The 27,563-nt window shown below is 46.5% G+C and overlaps 1 protein-coding gene across 1 annotated transcript in view; it reads right to left on the bottom strand.

Moving 5' to 3' along the window:
- Window positions 1-17,229: 17,229 nt before the first annotated feature.
- gcat (glycine C-acetyltransferase) overlaps window positions 17,230-27,563 on the bottom strand; it is a 28,857-nt gene continuing 18,523 nt past the window's right edge. The window contains exons 7-9 of the mRNA XM_063062690.1: window positions 24,860-25,031; window positions 21,385-21,506; window positions 17,230-17,548 (exon numbers count right to left, since the gene is read on the bottom strand). Of these exons, the coding sequence (XP_062918760.1) occupies window positions 17,397-17,548; window positions 21,385-21,506; window positions 24,860-25,031 (446 nt within the window). The 3' untranslated portion in view covers window positions 17,230-17,396. The remainder of the gene's footprint in view (window positions 17,549-21,384; window positions 21,507-24,859; window positions 25,032-27,563) is intronic.

Here is a 27,563-nt window from a genome sequence, read left to right as displayed (position 1 = left end):
TTGGAGGAAAGTATTGGTGGGGGGGGGGTTGTTGTCAGAGGAAAGTTTTCTACACCGAGATTGGAATGCTCTGTGGTCGTGGCACATACATTAGAGCCATTTCAGAGACTCTTAGATGGGCACATTGGATAGAGAAATAGAGGGTTATGTAGGAGGGATGGGTTTGATTAATTGTAGGGTAGGTTAAAAAGTTGGCACAACGTCTTGTCCAAAGAGGCTGTACCAGGGCTTCCCAACCTGGGGTCCATAGACTCCTTGCTGATTGGTCCTGGTCCGTGGCATAAAGAAGGTTGGGAACCCCTGGCCTACACTGTGTTCTACGTCACAGTCCGTTCAGCAACCTCCCCTCCTTCCCTGGGGAGCAGCGATGATGCCAGGAGTGGAGTGGGAAGTAGGCTGTGTGACCTCATCCTCTCTCCGGCACACACAGAAGTGCCAGACAAGCTGAGCTGTGTTCAATCAGGCACAATATTTCCTAAAGCCCCCACATCATGGAACTCGTCACCTCTGCCCACCTCGGCAACAGAGAGGCCACTCAGTGAAGACCCTTTGTGCTGCAGCACAGACAGGAACCTTTAAGTGGGAAACGCTACAACACTGACTCACTCCTCCTTTCTTTTCCAGCTCCTTTTGATGCGAGTTTTGCAGTAATAACCTTGGCTTTTCTTCTCTCCGAGTGATAAATACATCAGCAGAATAGCGTTGCTCAAGGCTGTTTGAGAAAACGATGGGCTCAGCTGTGTTCCCCTGCCTCGCCATGGCAGCAGGGAAATTTACTGACTTCACGTTAGTGGTGTGACAGGTACAGCCTCTGCCTCACGGTTCCGGTGATCCAGGTTCAGTCCTGACCTCAGGCACGGTCCGCAGGGAGTTTACCCGTTCTCTCTGTGGCCACCTCAGGGGGCTCCCGTTTCCTCCCACATCCCAAAGGCATGTGGGTTTATACTGGCCGGTATAAGTTTGCACCCTCGTGTGTCGATGAAGAATCCGGGGGGGGGGAGTAGTTGATGGGAATAAGGGGTGCAATTTGAAGTTCCTAGGTGTCAATATCTCTGAGGATCTAAGCTGGACCCAACATATCGATGCGGCTACAAAGAAGGGACAACAGCAGCTACACTGATTAACCTAATCTCAAATAATAATGAGGCAGCCTACAGAGAGGAAGTCATCACCCTGACACAGTGGTGCCAAGAAAACAACCTCTCCCTCAACATCACAAAAACAAAGGAGCTGGTTGTGGACTACAGGAGGAATGGAGACGGGCTAACCCCTATAGACATCAATGGATCTGGGGTTGAGAGGGTGAACAGCTTTAAGTTCCTCGGCATAAGTATCACCAAGGATCTCACGCAGTTTGTACCATAGAAACCATAGAAACTACAGGACAGAAACAGGCCTTTTGGCCCTTCTTTGCTGTGCCGAACCATTTTCTGCCTAGTCCCACTGACCTGCACCTGGACCATATCCCTCCATACACCTCCCATCCATGTATCTGTCCAATTTATTCTTAAATGTTAAAAAAAGAACCCGCATTTACCATCTCGTCTGGCAGCTCATTCCATACTCCCACCACTCTCTGTGTGAAGAAGCCCCCCCTAATGTTCCCTTTAAACTTTTCCCCCCTCAGCCTTAACCCATGTCCTCTGGTTTTTTTTCTCCCCTTGCCTCAGTGGAAAAAGCCTGCTTGCATTCACTCTATCTATACCCATCATAATTTTATATACCTCTATCAAATCTCCCCTCATTCTTCTACGCTCCAGGGAATAAAGTCCTAAGCTATTCAACCTTTCTCTGTAACTGAGTTTCTCAAGTCCTGGCAACATCCTTGTAAACCTTCTCTGCACTCTTTCAACCTTATTTATATCCTTCCTGTAATTTGGTAACCAAAACTGAACACAATACTCCAGATTCGGCCTCGCCAATGCCTTATACAACCTCATCATAACATTCCAGCTCTTATACTCAATACTTTGATTAATAAAGGCCAATGTACCAAAAGCTCTCTTTACGACCCTATCTACTTGTGACGCCACTTTTAGGGAATTTTGTATCTGTATTCCCAGATCCCTCTGTTCTACTGCACTCCTCAGTGCCTTACCATTAACCCTGTATGTTCTACCTTGGTTTGTCCTTCCAACGTGCAATACCTCACACTTGTCTGTATTAAACTCCATCTGCCATTTTTCAGCCCATTTTTCCAGCTGGTCCAAGTCCCTCTGCAGGCTCTGAAACCCTTCCTCACTGTCTACTACACCTCCAATCTTTGTATCATCAGCAAATTTGCTGATCCAATTTACCACATTATTATCCAGATCATTGATATAGATGACAAATAACAATGGACCCAGCACTGATCCCTGTGGCACACCACTAGTCACAGGCCTCCACTCAGAGAAGCAATTCTCTACCACCACTCTTTGGCTTCTTCCATTGAGTCAATGTCTAATCCAATTTACCACCTCTCCATGTATACCTAGCGATTGAATTTTCCTAACTAACCTCCCATGTGGGACCTTGTCAAGGGCCTTACTGAAATCCATGTAGACAATATCCACTGCCTTCCCTTCATCCACTTTCCTGGTAACTTCCTCGAAAAACTCCAATAGATTGGTCAAACATGACCTACCACGCACAAAGCCATGTTGACTCTCCCTAATAAGTCCCTGTCTATCCAAATGCTTGTAGATTCTGTCTCTTAGTACTCCCTCCAATAACTTACCTACTACCGACGTTAAACTCACCGGCCTATAATTTCCCGGATTACTTTTCGATCCTTTTTTAAACAATGGAACAACATGAGCCACTCTCCAATCCTCCAGCACCTCACCCGTAGACAGCGACATTTTAAATATTTCTGCCAGGGCCCCCGCAATTTCAACACTAGTCTCCTTCAAGGTCCAAGGGAACACTCTGTCAGGTCCCAGGGATTTATCCACTTTAATTTTCCTCAAGACAGCAAGCACCTCCTCCTTTTCAATCTATACAGTTCCCATGATCTCACTACTTGATACCCTCAATTCCATAGATTTCATGCCAGTTTCCTTAGTAAATACAGACGCAAAAAACCTATTTAAGATCTCCCCCATTTCCTTTGGTTCCACACATAGCCAACCACTCTGATCTTCAAGAGGACCAATTTTATCCCTTACAATCCTTTTGCTCTTAATATACCTGTAAAAGCTCTTTGGAGTATCCTTCACTTTGACTGCCAAGGCAACCTCATGTCTTCTTTTAGCCCTCCTGATTACTTTCTTAAGTATTTTCTTGCACTTCTTATACTCCTCAAGCACCTGATTTACTCCCTGTTTCCTATACATTTCATACAAGTCCCTCTTCTTCTTTATCAGAGTTGCAATATCCCTTGAGAACCAAGGTTCCTTATTCCTATTCAATTTGCCTTTAATCCTGACAGGAACATACAAACTCTGCACTCTCAAAATTTCTCTTTTGAAGGCTTCCCACCTACCAATCACATCCTTGCCAGAGAACAACCTGTCCCAATCCACTCTTTTTAGATCCTTTCTCATTTCTTCAAATTTGGCCTTCTTCCAGTTCAGAACCTCAACCCTAGAACCAGATCTATCCTTGTCCATGATCAAATCGAAACTAATGGTGTTATGATCACTGGAACCAAAGTGCTCCCCTACACAGACTTCCGTCACTTGTCCTAACTTGTTTCCTAACAGGAGATCCAATATTGCATCCCTTCTACTTGGTCCCTCTATATATTGATTTAGAAAACTTTCCTGAACACATTTTACAAACTCTAAACCATCTAGACCCCTAACAGTATGGGAGTCCCAATCAATGTATGGAAAATTAAAATCCCCTACCACCACAACTTTATGTTTCCTGCAGTTGCCTGCTATCTCTCTGCAGATTTGTTCTTCCAAGTCTCGTTGACTATTGGGTGGTCTGTAATACAATCCCACTAATGTGGCCATACCTTTCCTGTTTCTCAGCTCCACCCATAAGGACTCAGTAGACAAGCCCTCTAATCTGTCCTGCCTGAGCACTGCTGTAATATTTTCCCTAACAAGCAATGCTACTCCCCCACCTTTCATTCCCCTGCCTTGATCACATCTGAAACATCAGAACCCTGGGATATTAAGCTGCCAGTCCTGCCCCTCCTGTAGCCAAGTTTCACTAATTGCTATAATGTCATAATTCCACGTGTCAATCCACGCCCTCAACTCATCCGCCTTCCCGGCAATACTCCTAGCATTGAAATATATACACCTCGGAAGATTTTTACCACCACTCACAACAGCGCCTCTTTCACCTCAGACGGATGAAGAAGTTTGGTATGGGCCCCCAAATCCTAAGGACTTTCTACAGGGGCACAATTGAGAGCATCCTGACTGGCTGCATCACTGCCTGGTATGGGAACTGTGCTTCCCTCAATCGCAGGTCTCTGCAGAGAGTGGTGCGGACAGCCCAGTACATCTGTAGATGTGAACTTCCCACTATTCAGGACATTTACAGTGACAGGTGTGTAAAAAGGGCCCGAAGGATCATTGGAGACCCAAGTCACCTCAACCGCAAACTGTTCCAGCTGCTACCATCCGGGAAACGGTACCGCAGCATAAAAGCCAGGACCAACAGGCTCCAGGACAGCTTCTTCCACCAGGCCATCAGACTAACGCAACTGTATTTCTGTTATGTTGATTATCCTGTGGTACATAATATTTATTATAAATTACTATAAATGCACATTTCACAATTGGACAGAGACGTAACGTAAAGATTTTTACTCCTCATGTATATGAAGGATGTAAGTAATAAACTCATTTCAATTCAATTCAATTTCATTAGGGATTCGAAGAGATTTGGTTTGTCACCAAAAACACTCGCAAATTTCGGCAGACGTACTGTGGAGAGTATTCTGACTGGCTGCATCACTGGCTGGTGCGGGGGGTGGGAGGGGGCGACTGCACAGGATTGAAGTAAGCTGCAGAGAGTTGTAAACTCGGTCAGCTCCATCATGGGCACTCGTCTCCGTAGTATCAAGGACATCTTCAAGGAGCGATGCCTCAGAAAGGCGGCGTCCATCATTAAGGACCCTCATCACCTAGGACATGCCCTCGTCTCATTGCTCCCATCAGGGAGAGGTACAGAAGCCTGAAGACACACACTCCGTGATTCAGGGACAGCTTCTTCCCCTCTGCCATCCGATTTCTGAATGGACATCGAATCCATGAACACTACCTCATTATTTTTTAATTTCTTTTTTTGCACTAATTTAATTTAACTATTTAATACATATATATATACTTACTGTAATTCAGATTTTTTCTATTACGTATTGCATTGTACTGCCGCCAGAAAGTTAACAAATTTCACGACATATGCCGGTGATATTGAACCTGATTCTGACTCTGAGAATAAAACCGGCTCGGTGTAGTGCTGGTGTGACGGGGTGGTTGATGATCGGCATGGAGTCATCTTCTGTGCCTTATCGATGAGAAGTGAGATGGGAGAAACAATGACATTGGATCATTGGGAGTTAATCCTGTCACCTCCGATTCACTTTTCAGGACACGGGTGGCCCTGGTGACACCCACATTGGGTGGCCCTGGAGAAGGCAGTGGTGAACATCTGCAGTCCCTCTGGAGAAGGTGCTCCCGCGGTGCCGTTGAGGGAGTTTATACCCACCGGGCAGGTGGATTATATTCCCAAGCGGGCATGGTGTGGAGCGTGCCAGGGGAACCTGCAGGTGGTGGTGTTCCTAATGACCCACAGCCCTTCCAGGTGGTGAGGAACTGCCTCCTCCAAGAGGACCACAACCTTGTTTTGGTTTGGAGGCTTGCGTCCCTCAGTGACCCAGAGAGCCATGCTGGCTGGAGTCAGGGCTTTGTGCTTTGATTCCTGGTAGGGTCACCCATGCCAAACAAATCAAAGGTCAGAGACCAGACCAAGAGTGGTCCACCGGTCCTCCAGGTTTGGGTGGGTTCAGCTCAGGGCTAACAAACCTGACTGATCAAAACAAAATTGTTACGGAAACAGCAATGAAGAATCCTTCTACATTTGAGTGCAACAGTATGACATTCATTGAAGGAGGACAATAGACAACACAATAGGTGCAGCAGTAGGCCATTCAGCCCTTCAAGCCAGCACCACTATTCACTGTGATCATGGCTGATCATCCACAATCAGTACCCTTTTCCTGCCTTCTCCCCATATCCCTTCACTCCACTATCTTTAAGTGTTCTATCTAACTCTTTCTTGAAAGAATCCAGAGAATTGGCCTCCACTGCCTTCTGAGGCAGAGCATTCCACAGAACCACAACTCTCTGTATGAAAAAGTTTTTCCTCAACTCCGTTCTAAATTGTCTACCCCTCATTCTTAAACTGTGGCCTCTGGTTCTGGAGGAACTTCACTGCTGTCCTTAAACAGCCTCAGTGCAATGGGGTGTAAGTCAGAACTGCCTGGGTGAGCTACAGCAATGTCGGTGATTGATAAGCTTTGAGTGAGGAAGTGGAGGGAGAGTGAGAGGTCGAGATCTGCATTGATGGCGGTGGAAGCGAATGTTTAGGGTGGGCGACGGGCTGACGTGCTCTAACAAACAAGAGCCTCTGTGAGTTACGAGGTCCAGGTAAAAGGATGGAGTAATTGAAATGAGGTGCGGGTGAACAGAGGCACTACTGGAGACTGGGATTGATGTTAATTATCGTGCAGTCAGGAGTACTGCAGGCGGGTGACACTCACTTATCATAGAGAGCTGAGCCGGCAGCAGATGAAAACTCACTAATCCACTCAAGCTAATTAACTGGGGCAGGAAGGTTGCCAGTTTGAGATTACACTCTGGTTTAAACTCTTGTTTTCTTCCTAACGGATAAATACATGTGTATTCCAATCCATGCCCTCTTTGTGAGCAGCTCTCCCATCGCCGTATGCTCCTCTATTCATCCCGCCCTCACCATTAGGAGCCGTGAATCAGGCATCTCCAATCTCCACCACCCACCTCTCTAAAATAATCCCTAAAACCTACTTCTTCAACTGGGATTTTGCTTAATGCTGGACAAATCTTTGGCATTATTTTAGTGAGCTGTTAATCTGGTGCCTAAAACCGGGTCCAAAAGTATAAACATTCAACAGTGACTGACAGTAGTTAGTTGTTGCAATGTGCTTATGTAGCGTTTGTATTGAGTTCGGGTTCCTGTCATCGACACCAGAGACCAAAGGTTGGAAGTCCAGAAGCTGACATCCGATGGCTGAGGCCTGGAGACCAGACGCCTGGCGGCCCGTCCTGGAGTTGGAGGGCCGTCCATGTGTGTGGCTGGGTTGGATGGAGGGAGGAAAGGGCCTTCATTTGCTGCTACACACATCAAAGTTGCTGGTGAACGCAGCAGGCCAGGCAGCATCCCTAGGAAGAGGTACAGTCGACGTTTCAGGCCGAGACCCTTCATCGGCCCAAAACGTCAACTGTACCTCCTCCTAGAGATGCTGCCTGGCCTGCTGCGTTCTCCAGCAACTTTGATGTGTGTTGCTTGACTTTCCAGCATCTGCAGAATTCCTGGTGTTTTCATTTGCTGCTGTTGTTCTGTTGCCTGTTGTATTATGTCTTGCTGTGTTTAGTGTTGTCTTCCTAAACATTGTGGGCACGCTCTGCTGACGCTGGAATGTGTGGTGGCACTTGTGACTGCATAGGTGTTAGTTGTTAACTCAAAAGATGCATTTCACTGTATGTTACAATGTACTTGTAATAAATAAATCTTCATCTAAATCTGTAGCATATGGACTGTAAATGCAGTGTGAACCTGTTGGAGAATCATATAGCGTGCCTGCTCTGTATTAACATAACAGTAACATTTAAGAGGTAGTCGTTTGCTTGTCAGACTGAGCGCTAAAGCTATCCACACGCTGAGTCTTCTTGCGCCTGCTTACGACTGCTCTTTCCAGTTTGTGTCATTGCTGCATCCCCATCCGATGCGCCAATTCAAATGCGCAGGATCAATAGAGAGCAGTGAACTCTGCCCGAAACATCATGGGCACGTCCCAGCACTCCATCTGTAGTACAAACGTACCTACAGGAAACACTGCCTCAGGAAGGCAACCTTCATTGTCAAGGTCTCCACCACCTGTACCATGCCACCTTCTCACAGCTACCATTAGGCAGAAGCCTGGAGTCCCAGACCAGCAAGTTCAAGAACAGCCACTTCCCTTCAACCTTTTGCTTCTGGAACCAACTTGTACAATCCTAATTGCTACCTCAGTATAGTAACACGACTGATGTGGTGATCACTTTGTACTACAATGGACTGTTGTTCTAATTGTGCACTATCTTACAAAATGGTGTACACTTTATAAGTTATGTTTTTCTTGTGATTGCTGGTTAACTAGAGTGGCAGGGTGGAGGTACGTCTCTACCAGAGGTGTAAGGCGCTCTTTCCCTCCACTAGCCTGCAAGGTGCAGTACCTGCTTAGGGCCCCCCCCCCCCACTCGATCAGGGTCATGTGAAGTCATGGGAGCTGGTGGTGGATGGTCATATGAGCAGCTGGTGCACATCACAAGTCCTGGTTATGCAACCAGTGACACCAGACAATCTCTGAAGAGTATTGATAATGGCTAGGCTCACCTGTCTTGTAAAGACACTGTCCAGAAGAAGACAATGCCAAAACACTTCTGTAGAATTTGTCAAGGACAATCATGGTCCCAGATCTTAACCATCTATGCCATATGACACAGCACATGATGATGATAATGTATTATCCCTACGATGCTGTTCCAAGTGTTGAACCTGTGACCAAACATTTTAATTCCAATTCCCATTCTCATTCTGAAGTGTTGATCCATGGCCTCCTCTTGTGCCAAGGTGAGGCCACCCTCGGGGTGAAGGAGTAACACCTTATATTCCATCCAGGTAGACTCCAACCTGATGGTATGAATAACGATCTTTCCTTCTGGTGAACAAAATTCTCCCCCCTCCTCTATTCCCCACTCAGACCTTTAACTCCTTCTCACCTGCCTATTCCTCCCTCCTGACCCTCCTCCTCCTTCCCTTTCTCCTTTGGTCCACTCTCCTCTCCTATTAGATTTTCTTCTCCAGCCCTTGACCTTTCCCACCCACCTGGCTTCACCTATCTAGCCTCTTATGCTAGCCTCTTTCCCCTCACCCCACCTTTTAATTCAGGCACCTCCCCACTTCCCTCTCAGTACTGAAGAAGAGTCTGGGCCCAAAACATCAACTGTTTACTCTTTTCCATACAGGTTGCCTGACCTGCTGAGTACCTCCAGCATTTTGTGTGTGTTGCTTTGTATTTCCAGCTTCAGCAGATTTTCTCGTGTCTGTGCACATTTGTCCTTCTGCAGATGGTGATAAACTTGTCTTTGACCTTGTTATATAAGAGGAAATGATAAGGCAGTGTAACATTCACTCATGATTTAGTGGTAGATAACATTAATGCCGCTAAGTACCAGACAATGACTACCTTCAACAAAGGAGAATCTCAGCAGCTACCTTCGGCATTCAGTAACATCGCCATCACTGAATGCTCCCTCCACTGACATCCTGGCGGACCCCACTAACCAGAAACACAACTAGATCAGCCGCCTGGATACTACAGCTTTAAGATGAGGACAGAGGCTGAGACTACTGTTGAGAGTGTGTCACCTATGGACACCCCCAAGCCTCCCCATCTCCTACAAGGCTTCACCTCCTCTGTTGTGAGGAACGACAAAGGGCAGTAGATACATCTGCATTTGGTGGCCTCCCCTACATCCACGAGGCCCAGCGCAGAATGGGCACCTGTTTCGCAGAGAACCTACACGCACTCCACAGTGGCCATCCCGAGCTCTCAGCTGTTGACTATTCCAGTTCCCCTTCCCACTCCCACTCCCACACCGACCTGCCCATCTTCAGTCTCCTCTATGGCCAGGACGAAGCCCAAATCAAACTGAAGGAGCATCTTGTATTCCACCTGGGTAGTCTACAACCCGAGGGCACGAACACTGGGTTTGCCAATTTTAGGTAATCCTCCTCTTTTCTTTTTCTCTCCTCCTGCCCCCCCCATCCTCTCCAGTGGTGTTCTTATTTTTGTCCTCGTCCTTCCTGCGCCCCCACCCCCCATCCCATCCACTCACTACACACACACACCACCCTGAGGCTCCCTCATCAACACCTCCCCCCACCTGTTTCTGATTTGCCTTTCTCCTCTCCCCTTTATGATTCCCACACTTACCTTCTATACTTACCCGATCCAAGCCCATGGTGTCCTGTCTATCTCCCTCCAGCAGCCGTCTCCATTCTCTGTACTCCTCTCCCTACCTTGCTCCATCTGCTTTTTTTTTTAAATCGTGCTCTGTCTCTGTGTTCCTGACCCCCATCCGGTGGAAATGTCCCCTCCCTCGACCTCCCAGCCAAAACTGATCCAGCTCCTCCAAACACACCCAATGTTATTCCAGTTACTAGACCACTGTCAGTCAGTAACAACCAAACCAGCAACACCCATACCAGTGACACCCAAACCAGCAACACCCATACCAGTGACACCCAAACTAGCAACACCCAAACCAGCAACACCCATACTAGTGACACCCAAACTAGCAACACCCCATACCAGTGACACCCAGAGTGCTGAAACCTAGACCGGTGACAACCAGATCAGTAACAGGTGGTTGATGACCCCAAGACTGGTGACACCCACACCGATGACGCAACTAAATTCTCTTAGAGTATGAAAAGCTTTCCATAAACCCAGGACCCCCATTAGAAAACCATTAGGCAGTAAAGACACAAGGGTGTACAGTTACAGCAGGAATCTTTGAAGAAGAAAGCAGCCCCTAATCCATTTCCACTGAGTGTATTGGTACAGTGAAGGGTTTGAGTCAGCTGATTAGACAAAACCAGAACAGCATCTATTATATTACAGGCCAAGTGGTGTGGAACTGATCATTGTACTCACACAGACAGGGACTGGACCCTCAGTCACACCTATAGATAAATATAGTTGGGTCAGAACAAATGCAACATTAACATCTGGTGTTCTTATTTAAAGTAATGTTAGGGAATTTGGCTCCATTTCTAGTTGTATGTTCAATGCGTTTCTGGTCTGATACTCACGCTGCTCACGTAGTCGCATGGCTCTTTAGGGTTAATGATGTACGTCCCACTGTTCGGAGAAATACTCACAAAATGCTGGAGGAACTCTGCAGGATGCTGCCTGGCCTGCTGAGTTCCTCCAGCATTTTGCGTGTATTACTTTGATTTCCAGCATCTGTAGATTTTCTGTTAAGAGTCAGGAACTAAGAACAGGGAATATCCCGCAAGTTGAGAGCATCCATGGACAGAGAGAGGCAGAATTAACGTTTCAAGTTGAAAACATTAACGGTTTCCCTCTCTACAGATGCTGTCCAACCTGACGGGTATCTCCAGCTTTTTCTGTTTTACTTTGTGGAATTCCAGCTGTGACCCCAGTCCATTCCACAGCTGCCCAGTTCCATTCACGCAAGCACTGATCTGCTCTTGCTGACCAATCGAACCCTGCAGGTTACCACCTTTGCATTTCAACCAGTTTCCCTGTCTCTCACTCTCAAGTGTCACCAGAGCTGTTGAGAGCCTGGTGGTTCTGCTGGGTTAGAGGCAGAGACTTCACTGCCAACCAAGTCAACCCCAGCACCTGAAATCTTAGAGTGACACAAGTCAGGAGGCCATTCAGCCCACCATTTTCCATGCTTGCTCTCCGGGATGTATTCTACAAACCCCCACCTCCTCTGCAGATGTTTCATTGATCAGGAGCCACAGCTGTTCACAAAGGAAGCAGAACTATTTTATTGAAGGCTCCTGTGTTTCCTCCCAGCCCCCTGTCAGCCTGCTGAAGATTCCTCAAAGTTCTAATAAAGGGCCATCAACGCAGGACACTCACTGATCCTTCTCTCTCCTCAGGCGCTGCCTGGCCTGACGTGCATCGCTGGTGCTTTCTGCTGTTTAGCTCAGATTTCCAGTGCCTGCAGCTCTCTGCTTTCCTGTCACCGCCCATGAGGGTTTAAGTCTGTGAGGGACCAAGGGTGAGCACCTACCCCTTGCCTGCCTCTTTACACCACAGGCGTACAAGATTATGAGGGGTATAGATAGGATAAATGGATGCAGGCTAATTCCTGTCAGGTTGGGTGAGACTGGAATGAGAAGTCATTAGTTTGGGGTGAAAGGTGAAATGTTAAAGTGAATCTGAGGGGGATCTTCACTCAGGGAGTGGTGAGAGTGTGGAATGAGCTGCCAGTGGATATGGGTTCAGTTGGAACACTGAAGGGAAGCTTGGACAGGTACATAGATGGCAGAGACACGGAGGGCTATGGTCCAGGTGCAGGTAGGTGGGACTAGGCAGAGAACCAGGCCGTCATGGAATAGATGGGCCAAAGACTTGTTTCTGTGTTCTGACTCTCCGATCGTACAAAGGGATGGGATGCAGATGTTGGTGTGAAGCACAGATACTCAGGAAGCCTCCAGATCTGTGCTGGACACCAACTCTCTCCAGACTCAAGCATCTGGTGGGGATGACAGGTGAACTGTGTGTGTGGAAGGGCAGAATAAACTCCCCACACCCCAACCCTCCCCCCACCCCCAGCTGGGGGGGCAGACAACACTTGGGGGGAACAACAGGGTATTGGGCGCTGAACGAGTATCTGAAGCCCGTTGCCCATCCTCAGGGGCTGCAGCAGGCAAGGGATTACCTGGCTCTTTGACCCAACCAGTGATGCCCAGCTGTTCTCCAACCCTCTCTACTCCTTCTACCCCAGACCTCCGGTTCATCTTTGGATCCACAGCTCCTCCTTTTCAAGATTCTTCCAGCTGTAAAAACATCTCAAAGTCCACCCTGAAGGTACCTATACATGTGAATACATACTGAGTAATCCCTATACAAACTGTATATTACACATATTACTGCAGAGAGAAAATGCAAACTCCATACAGATAGTACCGAAGGTCAGGATCGAACCTGGGCCACTAGGTAATACTGAGTGGTTGGTAAACTGGGCAGGGTTATAACAGATGGAATTTAATCCTGTGAGTGTGTGTTAATGAAACAGAGTTAAGCAATGTTAACTCCGCTTCCCACTCCCATTCAGATATGTCCATACATGGCCTCCTCTACTGCCATGATGAGGCTAAACTCAGATTGGAGGAGCAACACCTCATATACCGTCTAGGTAGTCTCCAGCCCCTTGGTATGAACATAGAATTCTCCAACTTCCGGTAATTCCCTCCCCTCCCTTCCCCTATCCCTATGTCACTCTACCCCTCCCCCAGCTGCCTATCACCTCCCTCATGGTTCCGCCTCCTTCTGCTACCCATTGTGTTTTCCCCTATTCTTTCTTCACCTTTCCTACCTATCACCTCCCTGCTTCCCCGCCCCCACCCCTTTATCTTTCCCCTTACTGGTTTTTCACCTGGAACCTACCAGCCTTCTCCTTCCCACCTTACCCCACCTTCTTTATAGGGCCTCTGCCCCTTCCCCCTACAGTCCTGACGAAGGGTTCCGGCCCAAAACGTCAACTGATCATTTCCACGGATGCTGCCCGACCTGCTGAGTTCCTCCAGCGTGTTGTGAGTGTTGCTTTGACCCCAGCATCTGCAGATTATTGTGTGTTAATGAAATGTAGGAGGTCTAATTAGGGAAGGATACACACAATGAATGGTAGAGCCCTAGGAGGTGTTGAGGAACAGATGGACATTGATGTATATCCAAGAATCCTTGACAGCACAGGTCGATAAGCTGGTGAAGGTGGCAAATACAACACTTACTTTCATTAGCCAGAGCACAGAACGTACGAGTAGGGGCATCATAACACCACTTTATAAAGCAGTGGCTAGACCACAACTGGAGTATTGAACACAGTTCAATCATCACACTACAGGAAGGGTGTGATTGCACCAGAGATCATTCAAAGGAGATTCACCAGGATGTGGGCTGGATGGAGTGCTTCAGTTACAGGAGACTGGAGAGTTGGGGTTATTTTCCTTGGAGCAGAATTGGCTGAGGGGGGACCTATGAAATGCTTTGAGAGGTTGATCATGACTAGACTGAACCCTTGCCTCAGGAAGGACCTGGACCCATTGCAATTTGCCCATTGCCACAAGATGTCAATGGTTGATGCAATTTCAATGGCTCTCCACACGGCCTTAGACCACCTGGACAGTACCATCACCTACGTCAGGATGCTGTTCATTGACTATAGTTCAGCATTTAATACCATCATTCCCACAACCCTGATCGATAAGTTACAGAACCTGGGCCTTTGTACCTCCCTCTGCAATTGGATCCTCAATTTCCTAACTGGAAGACGACAATCTATGCGGATTGGTGATAATATCACCTCCTCGCTGACGATTAACTTTGGTGCACCTCAGGGGTGTGCACTTAGCCCACTGCTCTACTCTCTATATACTCATATAACTGTGTGGCTAGATATAGCTCAAATGCCATCTATAAACTTGCTGATGATACAACCATTGTTGGTAGAATCTCAAATGGAGACGAGAGGGTGTACAGGAGCGAGATATGCCAACTAGTGGAGTGGTGTCGCAGCAACAACCTGGCACTCAACGTCAGTAAGACGAAACAGCTGATCGTGGACTTCAGGAAGGGTAAGAGGAAGGAACACATACCAATCCTCACGGAGGAATCAGAAGTGGAGAGAGTAAGCAGTTTCAAGTACCTGGGTGTCAAGATCTCTGAGGACCTAACCTGGTCCCAACATATCGATGCAGCTATAAAGAAGACAAGACAGTGACTATACTTCATTAGGAGTTTGAAGGGATTTGGTGTGTCAACAAAGACTTCTATAGAAGTACCATGGAGAGCATTCTGACAGGCTGTATCATTGTTTAGTATGGCGGGGGGGGACTATTGCAAAGGACTGAAAGAAGTTGCAGAGGGTTGTAAATTTAGTCAGCTCCATCTTGGGTACTAGCCTACAAAGTACCCAGGATATCTTCAGGGAGCAGCATCTTAGAAAGACAGCATCTATTATTAAGGACCCCCAGCACCCAGAACATGTCCTTTTCTCTTTGCTATCATCAGGTAGGAGATACGGAAGCTTCAAGACTCACACTCAGTGATTCAGGAACAGCTTCATCCCCTCTGCTATTCAATTCTTAAATGGACATAGAACTCATAAACACTACCTCACTTTTTAATATATATTATTTCTGTTTTTGCATGGTTTTTAATCTATTCATATACATATACTGTGATTGATTTATTATTTTTCCTTTTATATTATGTATTGCATTGTTGCTGCTGCTAAGTTAACAAATTTCATGACATATGCTGGCGATAATAAATCTGATTCTGATTCTAATGGAAGTGTACTAAATTATGACAGATGTAGATGGGTACCGATGGTCATCATGGGCAAGATGGACTAAAGGGTCTGTGGCTGCTGGGTATCTCTATAAATTATCAGGTCTTATTCCAACAGCTCACTTCAAATGATAACAACTCCAGCTGTATTTGGAAAATTTGACAATTAATTCACCTCCTGTTACCCATGCCCTACTGTTGGAAATAATTTCTCTCAATTTACTGTCAAACAACACATTATGTAGTACACCTTAATTAAATTTCTCTTTAACCCTCTCTGCTGCAAGGCAAACATCCCTGATAAATTCTCTGCAGATTCTGATAAATCTATGCAGCCTCTCAAAGGACTCTGGAGATTGTCTCAGGAGGTTGGTGGAAAATATTGGATATTATAAACCATTTCCTTCCCTATCTCTGGTAGTTTGTGAGCTCAGAACTTGGCTGATAGCTGACCCAAGGCCAACTCTGTGTCAAGGTGTCCTCCGACATCGGAACAGAACTGCACTCACACACATGAAGCTGAAAGGTTAAGGTTATCTCTGTAGTCATACATGCTACACACAAAATCCTCCTGAAAAGAACATTTTCCTTTAAACTCTACATTACCATTATACATTTTCTTGAGAACATTTGTTACCAATTCATGCATCAGAGTTCCTATCTAAATTGCATTATAATTCTCCTTCCTTCAATTAAATACTTTGCCATACTGTCTGCTCCTATCCCTTTCTAAAGCTATGCTAAAAAGTCAGGGAGCTGTGATCAGTGTCTCTGAAATGCTCACCCACCAAGGGATCTGACACCTGACCAGGTTTATTCACCAGTACTAGATAATACACTAGATATTATAGTGGAGTAAAGGGAATTACAGAGGCATGAGAGAGGAACTGGCTAGATAGAATTGATTGGAAAAGAACACTAGCAGGGACGATAGCAGAGTAGCAAAGGCACAGGATATATACATCCCAGAGGACAAAGTATTCTAAAAGAAAGATCTCACAACCATGGCTAACAAGAGAAGTCAAAACCAATATAAAAGCCAAAGAGAGGGCTATAATTAGGGGGAAGTTCAAGGATTGGGAAACTTTTAAAAGCCAACAGAAGGCAACTAAAAAAAAGAGTAATTAAGAAGGCAAGAAGAAAGCTAGTCAATAATATTAAAGACGATACCAAAAGTTTCTTCAGATACATTAAGTGTAAAAGAGGCGAGAGGGGATATCGGACTGCTGGAAAAACAATGATCGAGAGATAGTAATTAGTGACAAGGAAATGGCGGATGAACTGAGTAATTATTTAGCATGTCTTCACTGTGGAAGACACTAGCAGTATGGCGGAAATTCCAGGTGTCAGAGGTTTTGAAGTGCTTTGGAGACCACAGTGGGAGCATGGCATACAGCTCCAGATCCATATAACAAAGAACATAGATACGCTGAAAAGAGCAGCAAGAATAGAGAGGTGACATCCATCGGGAAAGACCAAGCAGGCTGGGGCTTTTATCTAGGAAAGAGAAGACAGAACTGAATGGACAAGGATCTGTCAGGTTGTAAATGGTTAAGACATGGTGAAGGTGTTTCCATGTGTAAATAAATTCCTCAAACAGCTGGAGACCTACCAACCAGACCAGACAGCACAGCTCCGTGGTACATCAGAATGAGGGATTGCAAATACTCAAAGTGCTGGAAGAACTCAGAAAGTCAGGTAGTATCTATGTTAAGGAGTAAACAGTCGACATTTCAGGCTGAGAATCTGATGAATGGTCTCAGTCTGAAACATTAAATGACTGTTTATTCCTTTCCATTGCTCATGCCTGACCTGCTGAGTTCCTGTGTGTTTTGCTCTAGATTTCTAACATCTGCAGGATCTCATGTTCCCAAATACTCAGGAGCTTGGGATGTGAGTGAATAGAACAAGTCTAAAACAATCAATGGAATAATTGCAATACTCTATTTTCAAATGCAATCAAAAAAAGGAAATTGTTTCTCACTAGTCTGATACACCCTTCCAAAAGCAGGGTTAAAAATCAGACTCAGTAAACCTTGAATTGAACTGTCTGGAAAATAATGTTCAGAATTTTTTGTACTTCAAGCGGCTTTCACTGAATCACTCCATGTTTGTGTCCAACTTCGAGGAAGGCCTGCACGCACCGGTCGATATCCTCATCGCTATGGGACGCAGAGATCTGCACACGGATCCGTGCTTTGTCTTTCGGCACCACAGGGTAGCTGAAGCCTATCACGTATATTCCTGAGGAAAGGAAAGACAAGCTGAATATTAGATTGGCTTAACAAATCCTGGATAGGGAAGTATTTCCTGATAATTACAGTGTGTACGTCATCAAATCCTGCTGCAGAGGATAAAGCCAGCTGAATCTTTGCTGGAAGATTCTGATCAGCCAGCATGGGGTTGACTCAGAGGAACGATGTGGCTAACCTGGTTAATCTATCCTTCAGTCTCTGAAGTACAGAAGCCCACTCAATTCAAAACAAACCAAAGGAGTGGATTTAACTCCCACTCCAGTCTGGAAGGCCACGTCCAACAACCCTGCTGAAATCCTGGCATTCAAGGCCCTGATGGAAAGACCAATCAGATGGCAGGGAGCTGACTCAGTGAATGAAAATCAAAATGCTGGAGCTCCAAATAAAAACAGAACAGACAGGAAACACTCAAAAGGTCAGGCAGTATCTGTGGAAAGAGAAACCAGTAACATTTCAGGTGTGGAGGCCATAGTCAGAAAAAGAAATGAGAGAAAAGAAGTTAGTTTTCAGTAGCGAAGGTTGAGAGGGTTGGGTAGGACAAAGGGTTGGGAGACGCCAGAGAATAGTGGTGGATAACTGTGTGTCAGATTGGAGGACGGTGTGTAGCGGTGTGCAGTGGTGTGCCTCAGGGATCTGTACTGGGTCCAGTGTTGTTTGTCATATATGTTAATGATCTGGATGATGGGGTGGTAAATTGGATTAGTAAGTATGCAGATGATACTAAGATAGGTGGCGTTGTGGATGATGAGGTAGGTTTTCAAAGCTTGCAGAGAGATTTAGGACAGTTAGAAGAGTGGGCTGAAAGATGGGAGATGGAGTTTAATGCTGAAAAATGTGAGGTGCTACATTTTGGTAGGACTAATCAAAATAGGACATACATGGTAAATGGTAGGGCATTGAAGAATGCTGTAGAACAGAGGGATCTAGGAATAATGGTGCATAGTTCCCTGAAGGTGGAATCTCATGTGGATAGGGTGGTGATTAAAGCTTTTGGTTTGCTGGCCTTTTATTAATCAGAGCATTGAGTATAGGAGTTGGGGTGTAATGTTGAAATTGTATAGGGCATTGGTAAGGCCAAATTTGGAGTATTGTGTGCAGTTCTGGTCACTGAATTATAGGAAAGATGTCAATAAAATTGAGAGAGTACAGAGGAGGTTTACTAAAATGTTGCCTGGGTTTCATCTCCTAAGTTACAGAGAAAGGTTGAACAAGTTAAGTCTTTATTCTTTGGAGCGTAGAAGGTTGAGGGGGGGACTTGACAGAGGTGTTTAAATTTATGAGGGGGATTGATAGAGTTGACGTGGATAGGCTTTTTCCATTAAGAGTGGGGAAGATTCAAACAAGAGGACATGAGTTGAGAGTTAAAGGACAAAAGTTTAGGGGTAACATGAGGGGGAACTTCTTTACTCAGAGAGTGGTAGCTGTATGGAATGAGCTTCCAGCAGAAGTGGTTGAGGCAGGTTCGATGTTGTCCTTTAAAGTTAAATTGGATAGATATATGGACAGGAAAGGAATGGAGGGTTGTGGGCTGAGTGCAGGTCGGTGGGACTAGGTGAGAGTAAGAGTTCGGCACAGACTAGAAGGGCCGAGATGGCCTGTTTCCGTGCTGTAATTGTTATATGGTTATATGGTTAAAGGGGATATCTCTAAAAGGTAACAGTTCATGTAAATGCCCCCACCAAATCACTTGCTCTGCATTTCTGACAAGGTATCCCACTCAAGCATTAGTTTTCTTCCTACTGATGTTGCCTGACCTAACTGTTGCAAGCATTTACTGTTTTTGTTACAACAGACTGAGTAATGCAAGTTAGCTTTGCTGCAGCAGTTTGTAGGGAGGGTTCCTAAAGAAGTGAACAGGGAAAGACTGCATAAACTGGGAATCTTGACATGACAATGAGTAGCCAGTGGTACAAAATAACAACAGAGCTGGAAAAGATCAAGTCAAATTGAAAGAAAATGGTGCATTTATATAAAGTGTTGTTGAACGATCATTGCTGATGATGTAAGACATACAACTGAACCTCAAAAATGTGGTAACTGTTTCAGTGGAATTAATTGAATAACTCAAAGTTCAAAGTAAATTTATCAAAGTACACATGTCACCGTATGCTACCCTGAGATTCATTTCCTTGAAGACATTCATTTAGAACAAAGAAATATAACAGAGTCAGTGAAAAACCATACACTGAGACTAACAAACAACCAATATGCAAAAGACAAATTGTGCAAATCCCAAAAATAATAATAATAATAAACAAACAAATAAGATGGAGAACCTGAGATGTTGAGTACTTAAAAGTGAGTCCTTAGGTTGCTGGAATCAGGTTTAGTGTTGAGGTGAGTGAAGTTATCCACACTGGCTCAGGAGCCTGGTGGTTGAAGGGTAGTAACTGTTCCTGGACCCAAGGCTTCTGTACCTCCGTCCTGATGGCAGCAGTGAGAAGAGAGTATGGCCTGGATGGTGGGGTTCCTTGATGATGGCTTTCTTGTGGCAGGGCTCCTTGTAGAGGGCTTTGCCACAGATGGACTGGGCTAAATCCACCAATTCTTTTGTAGACTATTCCATTCTTGAGCATTGGTGCCACCAGTCAGGATATTCACCACCAGGAATTTATGCAAGTTTGTCAAAGTTTTAGACAGTATGCCAAATACGCGCAAACGTCTAAGAAAGTAGAGGTGCAGCCCTGCCTCCTTTGCGATGCTGCTTCCAGGACAGGTCCTCTGATATGATAATGCCCTCATGTAATCTGGCTCATGGATCTCCAGTTTCCTGCTCCTGTAGTCAATAACCAGCTCTTTGGTTTTGCTGACGTTGAAAGAGAGGCTGTCACTATGGCACCATTCAAACAGATTTTCAGTTTCTCTCCTGTATGCCAATTCTTCACCACCTTTGATTCGGCTGACAACGGTGGTGTCGTCAGCAAACTTTAATACGGCATTTGAGCGGTGCTTAGCCTCACAGTCGTAAGTATAAAGCAGGTAGGCAGCACACAGCCTTGTGATGCACCTGTGCTGATAGTGATTGTGGGGGATATAATGTTCCTCATCCATACTGATTGGGGTCTGAAAACTCTCACTAGCCTGGCTCCCTGGGATTACTCCTGAAGTTTAATATCAAGGCTGACAGTGCAGCACACCCCGGGCACTGCACTGAGGGATCTGCCAGGTTTGCGCACCTAGGTCTCTGGAGTTGGCCTCGGCCTTCTTACCCGGAGGGCGAGGGACGGTGAAGGACAGCTCCACTGTCAGGGAGCCACATGGAATGGGTCCCAAGGGAGACCATGCTCGGCTGGGTCAGGCAGACTGGGGAACAGGGAGGTCCCAGATTTTGATGGGTCATCACCTACAACCTCCTACAATATCCGGCCCTACTGCGACTGGCACTGGTTCACAGGGGACGTAGGTTCAAGATAAGGAGGCGGTCACTTTCAACTGAGGTGTGCGGACATTTCTTGTGGAGGATGGGAAATGTCTGGACTTTGCTATCCAGAGGTGTGGAGGCTAAAGTTAAAGTGGAAAAAAGTTCAGGGAATGGAGTTCATAAGGTGGATTTAGGCCCGCGGGTAGATAAGAATGGCGGGGAAGCTTAATGGACAGAGCAGCCTCTTCCTGCTTCCATTTTGTATCGAGTCAGAAGCAGCTTGATGGTCAATGGGAACGCATGGAACATCACTCTGACAGCTGGGCACAGCCACAAAACAGTAGAAGTGGTTAAATCTACAGGAAGAGGGTGCACTGGCTACGGTCACCCACACAGACAGGAACAAAACCAGAGGATGGAGCCCACACTGGACTTTCAGACTCAGTCACTGCCTTGTGACTTACCCCGTTGCAGCATGTCCTCTGCCATAGCTGATGCCAGCCGGGCATCGCCCAGCATCACCGGGCAGATGGGATGGTCTGCTCCACCAATGGTGAACCCTGCGGCTGTCATCTGACTGCGGAACCTGTGCAAAACAGCCAATCAAAATCCAGTGAGAAAGGTGTAAGCCTGCCACCTTTCCCCCTCCCAATCACCCTTGGTCAAAGTTGGAGAGCAAGGGTTAAAACGTTACAGAACCGAGCTAGGTAGATGTAATTAAAAATAGAAGAGCAAGGTTAAGGAGCTGATGGACTTTACTCAGAGACAGAACAACTGGGATTCTTTTAAGTGTGTTCCTTGCCACCACAGTTAGCTTAATGTTTTACAGAGCCAGCGACCGGTTCAATTCCCACCACTGTCCGTGAGAAGTTTGTACGTTCCCCGTGTCTGTGCGGGCTTCCTCCCACATTCCAAAGACGAATGGGCTTGTAGGTTAATTGATTACATGGGTGTAATTGGGCAGAGTGGGCTTGGTGGCCTGTTACCGCACGTATCTCTAAATTAAAAGAATAAAAAATCAATGAACTGTGTGCAGCATGAACTGCTCCACCCTGACTGAGCAACAGGGCCGCCACTCTGTGGAACAACAAACGCTCACCTCTACAGCAGTCCCCATCTCCCTGCTCTCCCTCTGCCCCTTTTGCCAAACCTTCAAACAACAGGAGCCCCCTCAATCTCTCCAAGGGAAACACCACATGTCACCCGTCATAAGAACACCACTTAGCTCCACAACTCTGCTAATTAATACAATCCTCAACCCAACTCCACTCTGCTCTACCTACAGTTCCAAAATCCCACCAGCTTTAAAACTGTCAGCATTTATAAAACCCTCAGCTGGAGAAATGCAAGGACTTTCAACACTGCAAGTGCTGTGTTACCTCACCTCATGCTCAGAGACCTTTGCCCTGAAGACCTCTATACTGTCGGGTACAACCACCTCACCCAAGGTTCTCTTCAGTGTTGTAATACTGGAGGAAGGGAGCACACGAAGGATGTAGCTCAGGAGCAGACCACTGGAGCTGGATGAAGAACTTACACTCAGGACGAAGACTGAGCTTAAATAACAGGGCGGAGGTGTTAAAGAGGCTAGTGAAAGCAGGGCTGCTGGTTGAGTGTGAATGAAACCTGGATGGCAGGACTTGCAGGACTTCAGTGCAAATAACCTACAGAATGCGCCAGAGGGAAGGCAGACTGCCAATGCTGGTTCATGAACCCTACAGACAATGTGAATGAGGAACCGAGCAGCTGGGCAATGTTACAGAGAAGGCAGTGAATGAATGAACAAGCTTACTGGGTGGGAAGCAGCAAATAAAATGCATGTGGACTCAGCAGGAAAGCAGAGATCGATTAATACACAGGGGGCTGTACCAGAGGGTGATCAGAAACATGAGAAAACCTGTAGGTGCTGGAAAACCAGAGCACACAAAATGTTGCAGAGGAACTCAGCAGGTCAGGCAGCATCAATGGAAAAGAGTACACAGTCAATGTTTTGGGCTGAGAACCTTCATCGGGAATGGAGAGGAAGGGGAGAAGTCAGGGTAAGAATATGGGGGAGGAGAGGAAGTAGTACAAGATGGAAGGTGATAGGTGAAACTGGGAGAGGAGAGGGGAGGGGTGAAGTAAAGAGCTTGGAAGTTGATTGGTGAACGAGATCAGGGCCGGAGGAGGGGGAATCTGATAGGAGAGGCAACAGAGGGAGGTGATGGGCAGGTGAGGAGATAATATGAGAGAGGGAATCAGGAATGGGGAACGGTGAAGGTGGGGTCGGGGGGCAAATGAGCATAAGTTGGAGAAATCAATGTTCATGCCTTCAGGTTGGAGGTTACCCAGAAGGAATACAAGGTGTTGCTCCTCGAACTTGAGTGTGGCCTCATTGTGGCAGTAGAGGAGGCCATGGACTGACATGTCAGAATGGGAATAGGAAGTGGAATTGAAATGGGTGGCCACTGGGAGATTATGCTTTTTCTGGTGGACAGAGTGAAGGTGCTTGGCGAAGTGGTCTCCCAATCTACGTCGGGGCTCACCGATATACAGAAAGCAACACCCGCAGCACCAGGATGACCCAAACAGACTCACAGGTGAAGTGTGGCCTCACCTGGAAGGACTACTGGGGCTCTGAAGGGTAGTGTGAGAGGGGGTGTAGGGGCAGGTGTGGCACTTGCTGTGCTTGCAAGGCTAAGTTACAGGAGGGAGATCAATGGGGAGGAATGAGTGGACAAGGGAGTCCCACAAGGAGCAATCCCTGGGGAAAGCAGAAAGTGTGGAAAGATGTGTTCGGCGATGGGATCCCATTGGAGATGGAGGAAGTTACGGAGAATTATGTACTAGACACGGAGGCTAGTGGGGTGGTAGGATTGATTAACTAATTGATCTATTTATCTCTCCCCTCAGTGGTAATTACTGACTGGCCTCAGGGGAAGGCAACACAAAGGTGAACAACCAGCATCTCAAAGATAGACTGGAGGGCACGTGGTATCCCTTAATATCCACACCAAGCAAGGCAGCATTTCATTAAAGGATGAGAGGGAACAGGCCCGGAAAATTTATTTTAAATAAAATCAACCATCTACTGAGTCTGCCTGCACAGGGTCAAGGCCGTGGAACGTGGTCTTCAGAGACACATGTCAGGAACCTCAGGGTCTTTTCTGGCTTTCAGTAGGTTTCAGTGATCTCTGATGAACATCAGCCACCTGGACTGGTCCTGTGTCCCCAAAACAGAAATATCTTGAATGTTATTTATGTTGTTTGATCTCCAGACTCAGCAGCTTTTTGAGGAGTGTTGTAGAAAGGGAAGGAAACTGCCCCGTTCCTGATCTCACTCCGAATGCCTAGTTCTAGTTTTAAACACTACAGTCTGCCCAGCTTCTCATATCTGATCCAGCCAACTCTCCAACCATAGAGTGATTTCCCCACCCTCACCGGCACTCGCCTGCTCCCCCAAAGGGAAGGAACATCAACTCAGACCATGAGAGGCCTGCGTCGGGCATTTTCATGCCTTACAAGGCGCATATTGGAAGTCTGTGTGGGGCGCCACTCATCGCACAGACTAGAGCAATCTGTGATTAAGTGCCTTGCTCAAGGGCACAATCACGCTGCCACAGCTGAGGTTCGAACTAGTAACCTTGAGGTAACTAGACGAACGCCTTAACCACTTGGCCACGTGCCCACGTGCCCAACACAAACCCCAAACCCCCAATCCATCTGCAGGATGGAAAAGATAGGAACCATGGTCCTCGAGGAACGTTGTTTCGTTTTTACTGTGCACTGTACCAGCAGTTCTGGTTGAAATGACAATAAAAGCAACTTGAAACTTGAAACTTGAAACCAGATTTATCCGGGAATAAGAGTCTTCCTTTCACCTGCAGGAACCACAAGCAAATGTCCTGACAAGTTAACCACACTTGAGACAGAGGTCAACTGGGAAGGCATGACACCTACCGCCTGGTCTTTGATGCCATGGTTTGGGCAATTGTGTTACTGTCCATCAGGAGGTCCAGAGCTTTGGAGGCACATCCGACCACAGGAGGGGGCAGGGTGTTGGAGAAGAGGTAGGGCCGGGAGCGCTGACGCAGCAGGTCAACGACAGCCTTGGGCCCTGTGGTGTATCCACCTTCAAAAAAAAAAGGGAATGGTTCAGGTCATGATGCAGCCACAATAGGACTGTCAACCCACTAATCCAATGACCAGTCTGAGAATTCTCCAGTCTAGTCCCTCTCACCTGCAAGCATCTGCCCTAGAAGCAGCTGTATTTCCTCATTTTCTTTTGAAAGCTATTTTTGCCCTTTCTCTGCCCTTTTATGCAATGCATTGCAAACCCAAGCTAAAAGCAACAAAGCAAATAATTACAAACATGAGGAATTCTGCAGATGCTGGAAATTCCAGCAACACACATCAAAGTTGCTGGTGAATGCAGCAGGCCAGGCAGCATCTCTAGGAAGAGGTACAGTTGACGTTTCGGGCCGAGACTCTTCGTCAGGACTAACTGAAGGAAGAGCTACTAAGAGATTTGAAAGAGGGAGGGGGAGATCCAAAATGATGGGAGAAGACAGGAGGGGGAGGAATGGAGCCAAGAGCTGGACAGGTGATTGGCAAAAGGGGTATGTGAGGATCATGAGACAGGAGGCCCAGGGAGAAGGAAGGGGGGGGGGAACCCAGAGGATAGGCAAGGGGTATAGTGAGAGGGACAGAAAAAAGGAGAGAGAGAGAGAGAGAGAGAAAGAATGTGTGTATATATAAATAAATAACAGATGGGGTATGAGGGGAGGTGGGGCATTAGCGGAAGTTAGAGAAGTCAATATTCATGCCATCAGGTTGGAGGCTACCCAGACGGAATATAAGGCGTTGTTCCTCCAACCTGAGTGTGGCTTCATCTTTACAGTAGAGGAGGCCGTGGATAGACATGACAGAATGGGAATGGGACATGGAATTAAAATGTGCGGCCACTGGGAGATCCTGCCAAGCAAAGTTACTTTGTTCATCATTTTAAATCTATGTCCCTTGACTGCAATCCCTAGCACAAGCTTGAGTGAGCCCAAAAGAACCCAGTCATTCACACCAGCACCAAGAGGCTCCTCACAGTTCCCTGTGGTAGCGGGACCATGTAGACTCTACCGTCTGCTGCTCCTCGGCCTGGTGGGACTGTCCCAGCGAGGGGGAAGACAAGGTGTGGATGCTCACCAGCCAGAATCAGTTGGTAACGATGTTCCAGCTGCCATTCAGTAACAGAGTGCACGGGAATCACTTAGGGCAGGTGCAGGAGTCCATGTTCTGAACCGACAAGATTTTCACCCCAGTTATCCAGCAGAATTTACCTCTCCCAGCACAGCAGAGTTGGGAACCCGCTCTGCTTATGAACACTGCACGGGAGGGGGAGGAAAAGAGCCATTGCTGGCCACTGGATCTGTGACAGGCACTGAATCTAATTCCACTGGCCAACAGCACTCGTGGGACCCGGGATGTTCTGTGTACACACTAACTACAGTGGCATGGCAACTAGGTGACACTCAAAGGTAGAAGTGACAGGCTCACAGAGGACAAATTTACCACTCCCCATGACATCACCCAGATTGACCAGGTTGAATGGGCAAGGACTGTGGCAGATAGAATAGAAATGGAAAGGAAAATGAATGGGGGAGAAATGAAAGTAAAATGGAGGACTGTGTTAGACAGTTAGATTGATCATGGAGTAGGTTAGAGTCTGAACAATATTGTGGGCTACAGGGCCTGTACTATGCTGTACCGTTCTATGGTCTAGTACGTTCAAAGGTTCACTTTGTTATCAAAGTAGGAAGGGTGATTGATAAGTTCGTAGCCTAAGGTAGAAGCAGTCAATTTTAGAAAACTTAGCACATTTATTTTTCCTACATTTACACACTTAGTCCAGTGGTCATGGAGCATACGGATCCCTTCTTTGTAGAAGTGGTCCACAGCAGGAGTGATTGATACGTTCGTGGCCTAAGGTAGAAGGAAATGAGTTATTAACTTCAAACTTTGCGTCTTCACTCAGAGTTGAACTGCACGTGCACGTAACAAAAGCTGTATAACTCATCGCCTTCTACCCAAGGCCACGAACTTATCAATCACCTCTGCTGTGGACCACCTGGAGGTCCAAGGTGCTCTTGTTACCTGCACGTGCAGTTCAACTCTTTGAGTGATAATGCAGAAAGTTTGAAGTTAATAACTGATCTCCTTCTACCTTAGGCTACAAACTTATCAATTACCCCTACTGTGGACCACTTCCGGAGGTCCAAGACGCCGACTTCTACAAAAAGATCCATATGCTCCATGACCGCTGGACTAAGTGTGTACATGTAGAAGGGGACTATGTTGAAAAATAAATATGCTAGGTTTTCTAAAATTGACTCCTTCTACCCTAGGCCACAAACTTATCAATCACTCCTTGTATGTACGCAGAATACAACTCTGAGATTAGTCTTCTCCAGATAGCCACAAAATACAGAAAAACCATGGAAGTCCTTGAAAGAAAAGAAGTCCTCAACCATTAAACCCCCCACCGCTGTACAAAAAAGAAAAAGGGACAAAACTCACAAACCCCCACCCCTCGCACAAAAGCTAACAGATGCCCACCTGGACACAGCAGTTCTGAAAGTGTGAGGTTATCCACTTCCAGGAAGAAAAAAAT

This window comes from Mobula hypostoma, chromosome 11, assembly GCF_963921235.1.
Source record: "Mobula hypostoma chromosome 11, sMobHyp1.1, whole genome shotgun sequence".
Lineage (NCBI taxonomy): Eukaryota > Metazoa > Chordata > Chondrichthyes > Myliobatiformes > Myliobatidae > Mobula > Mobula hypostoma.
This window is presented reverse-complemented; position numbering and strand designations above follow the sequence as displayed.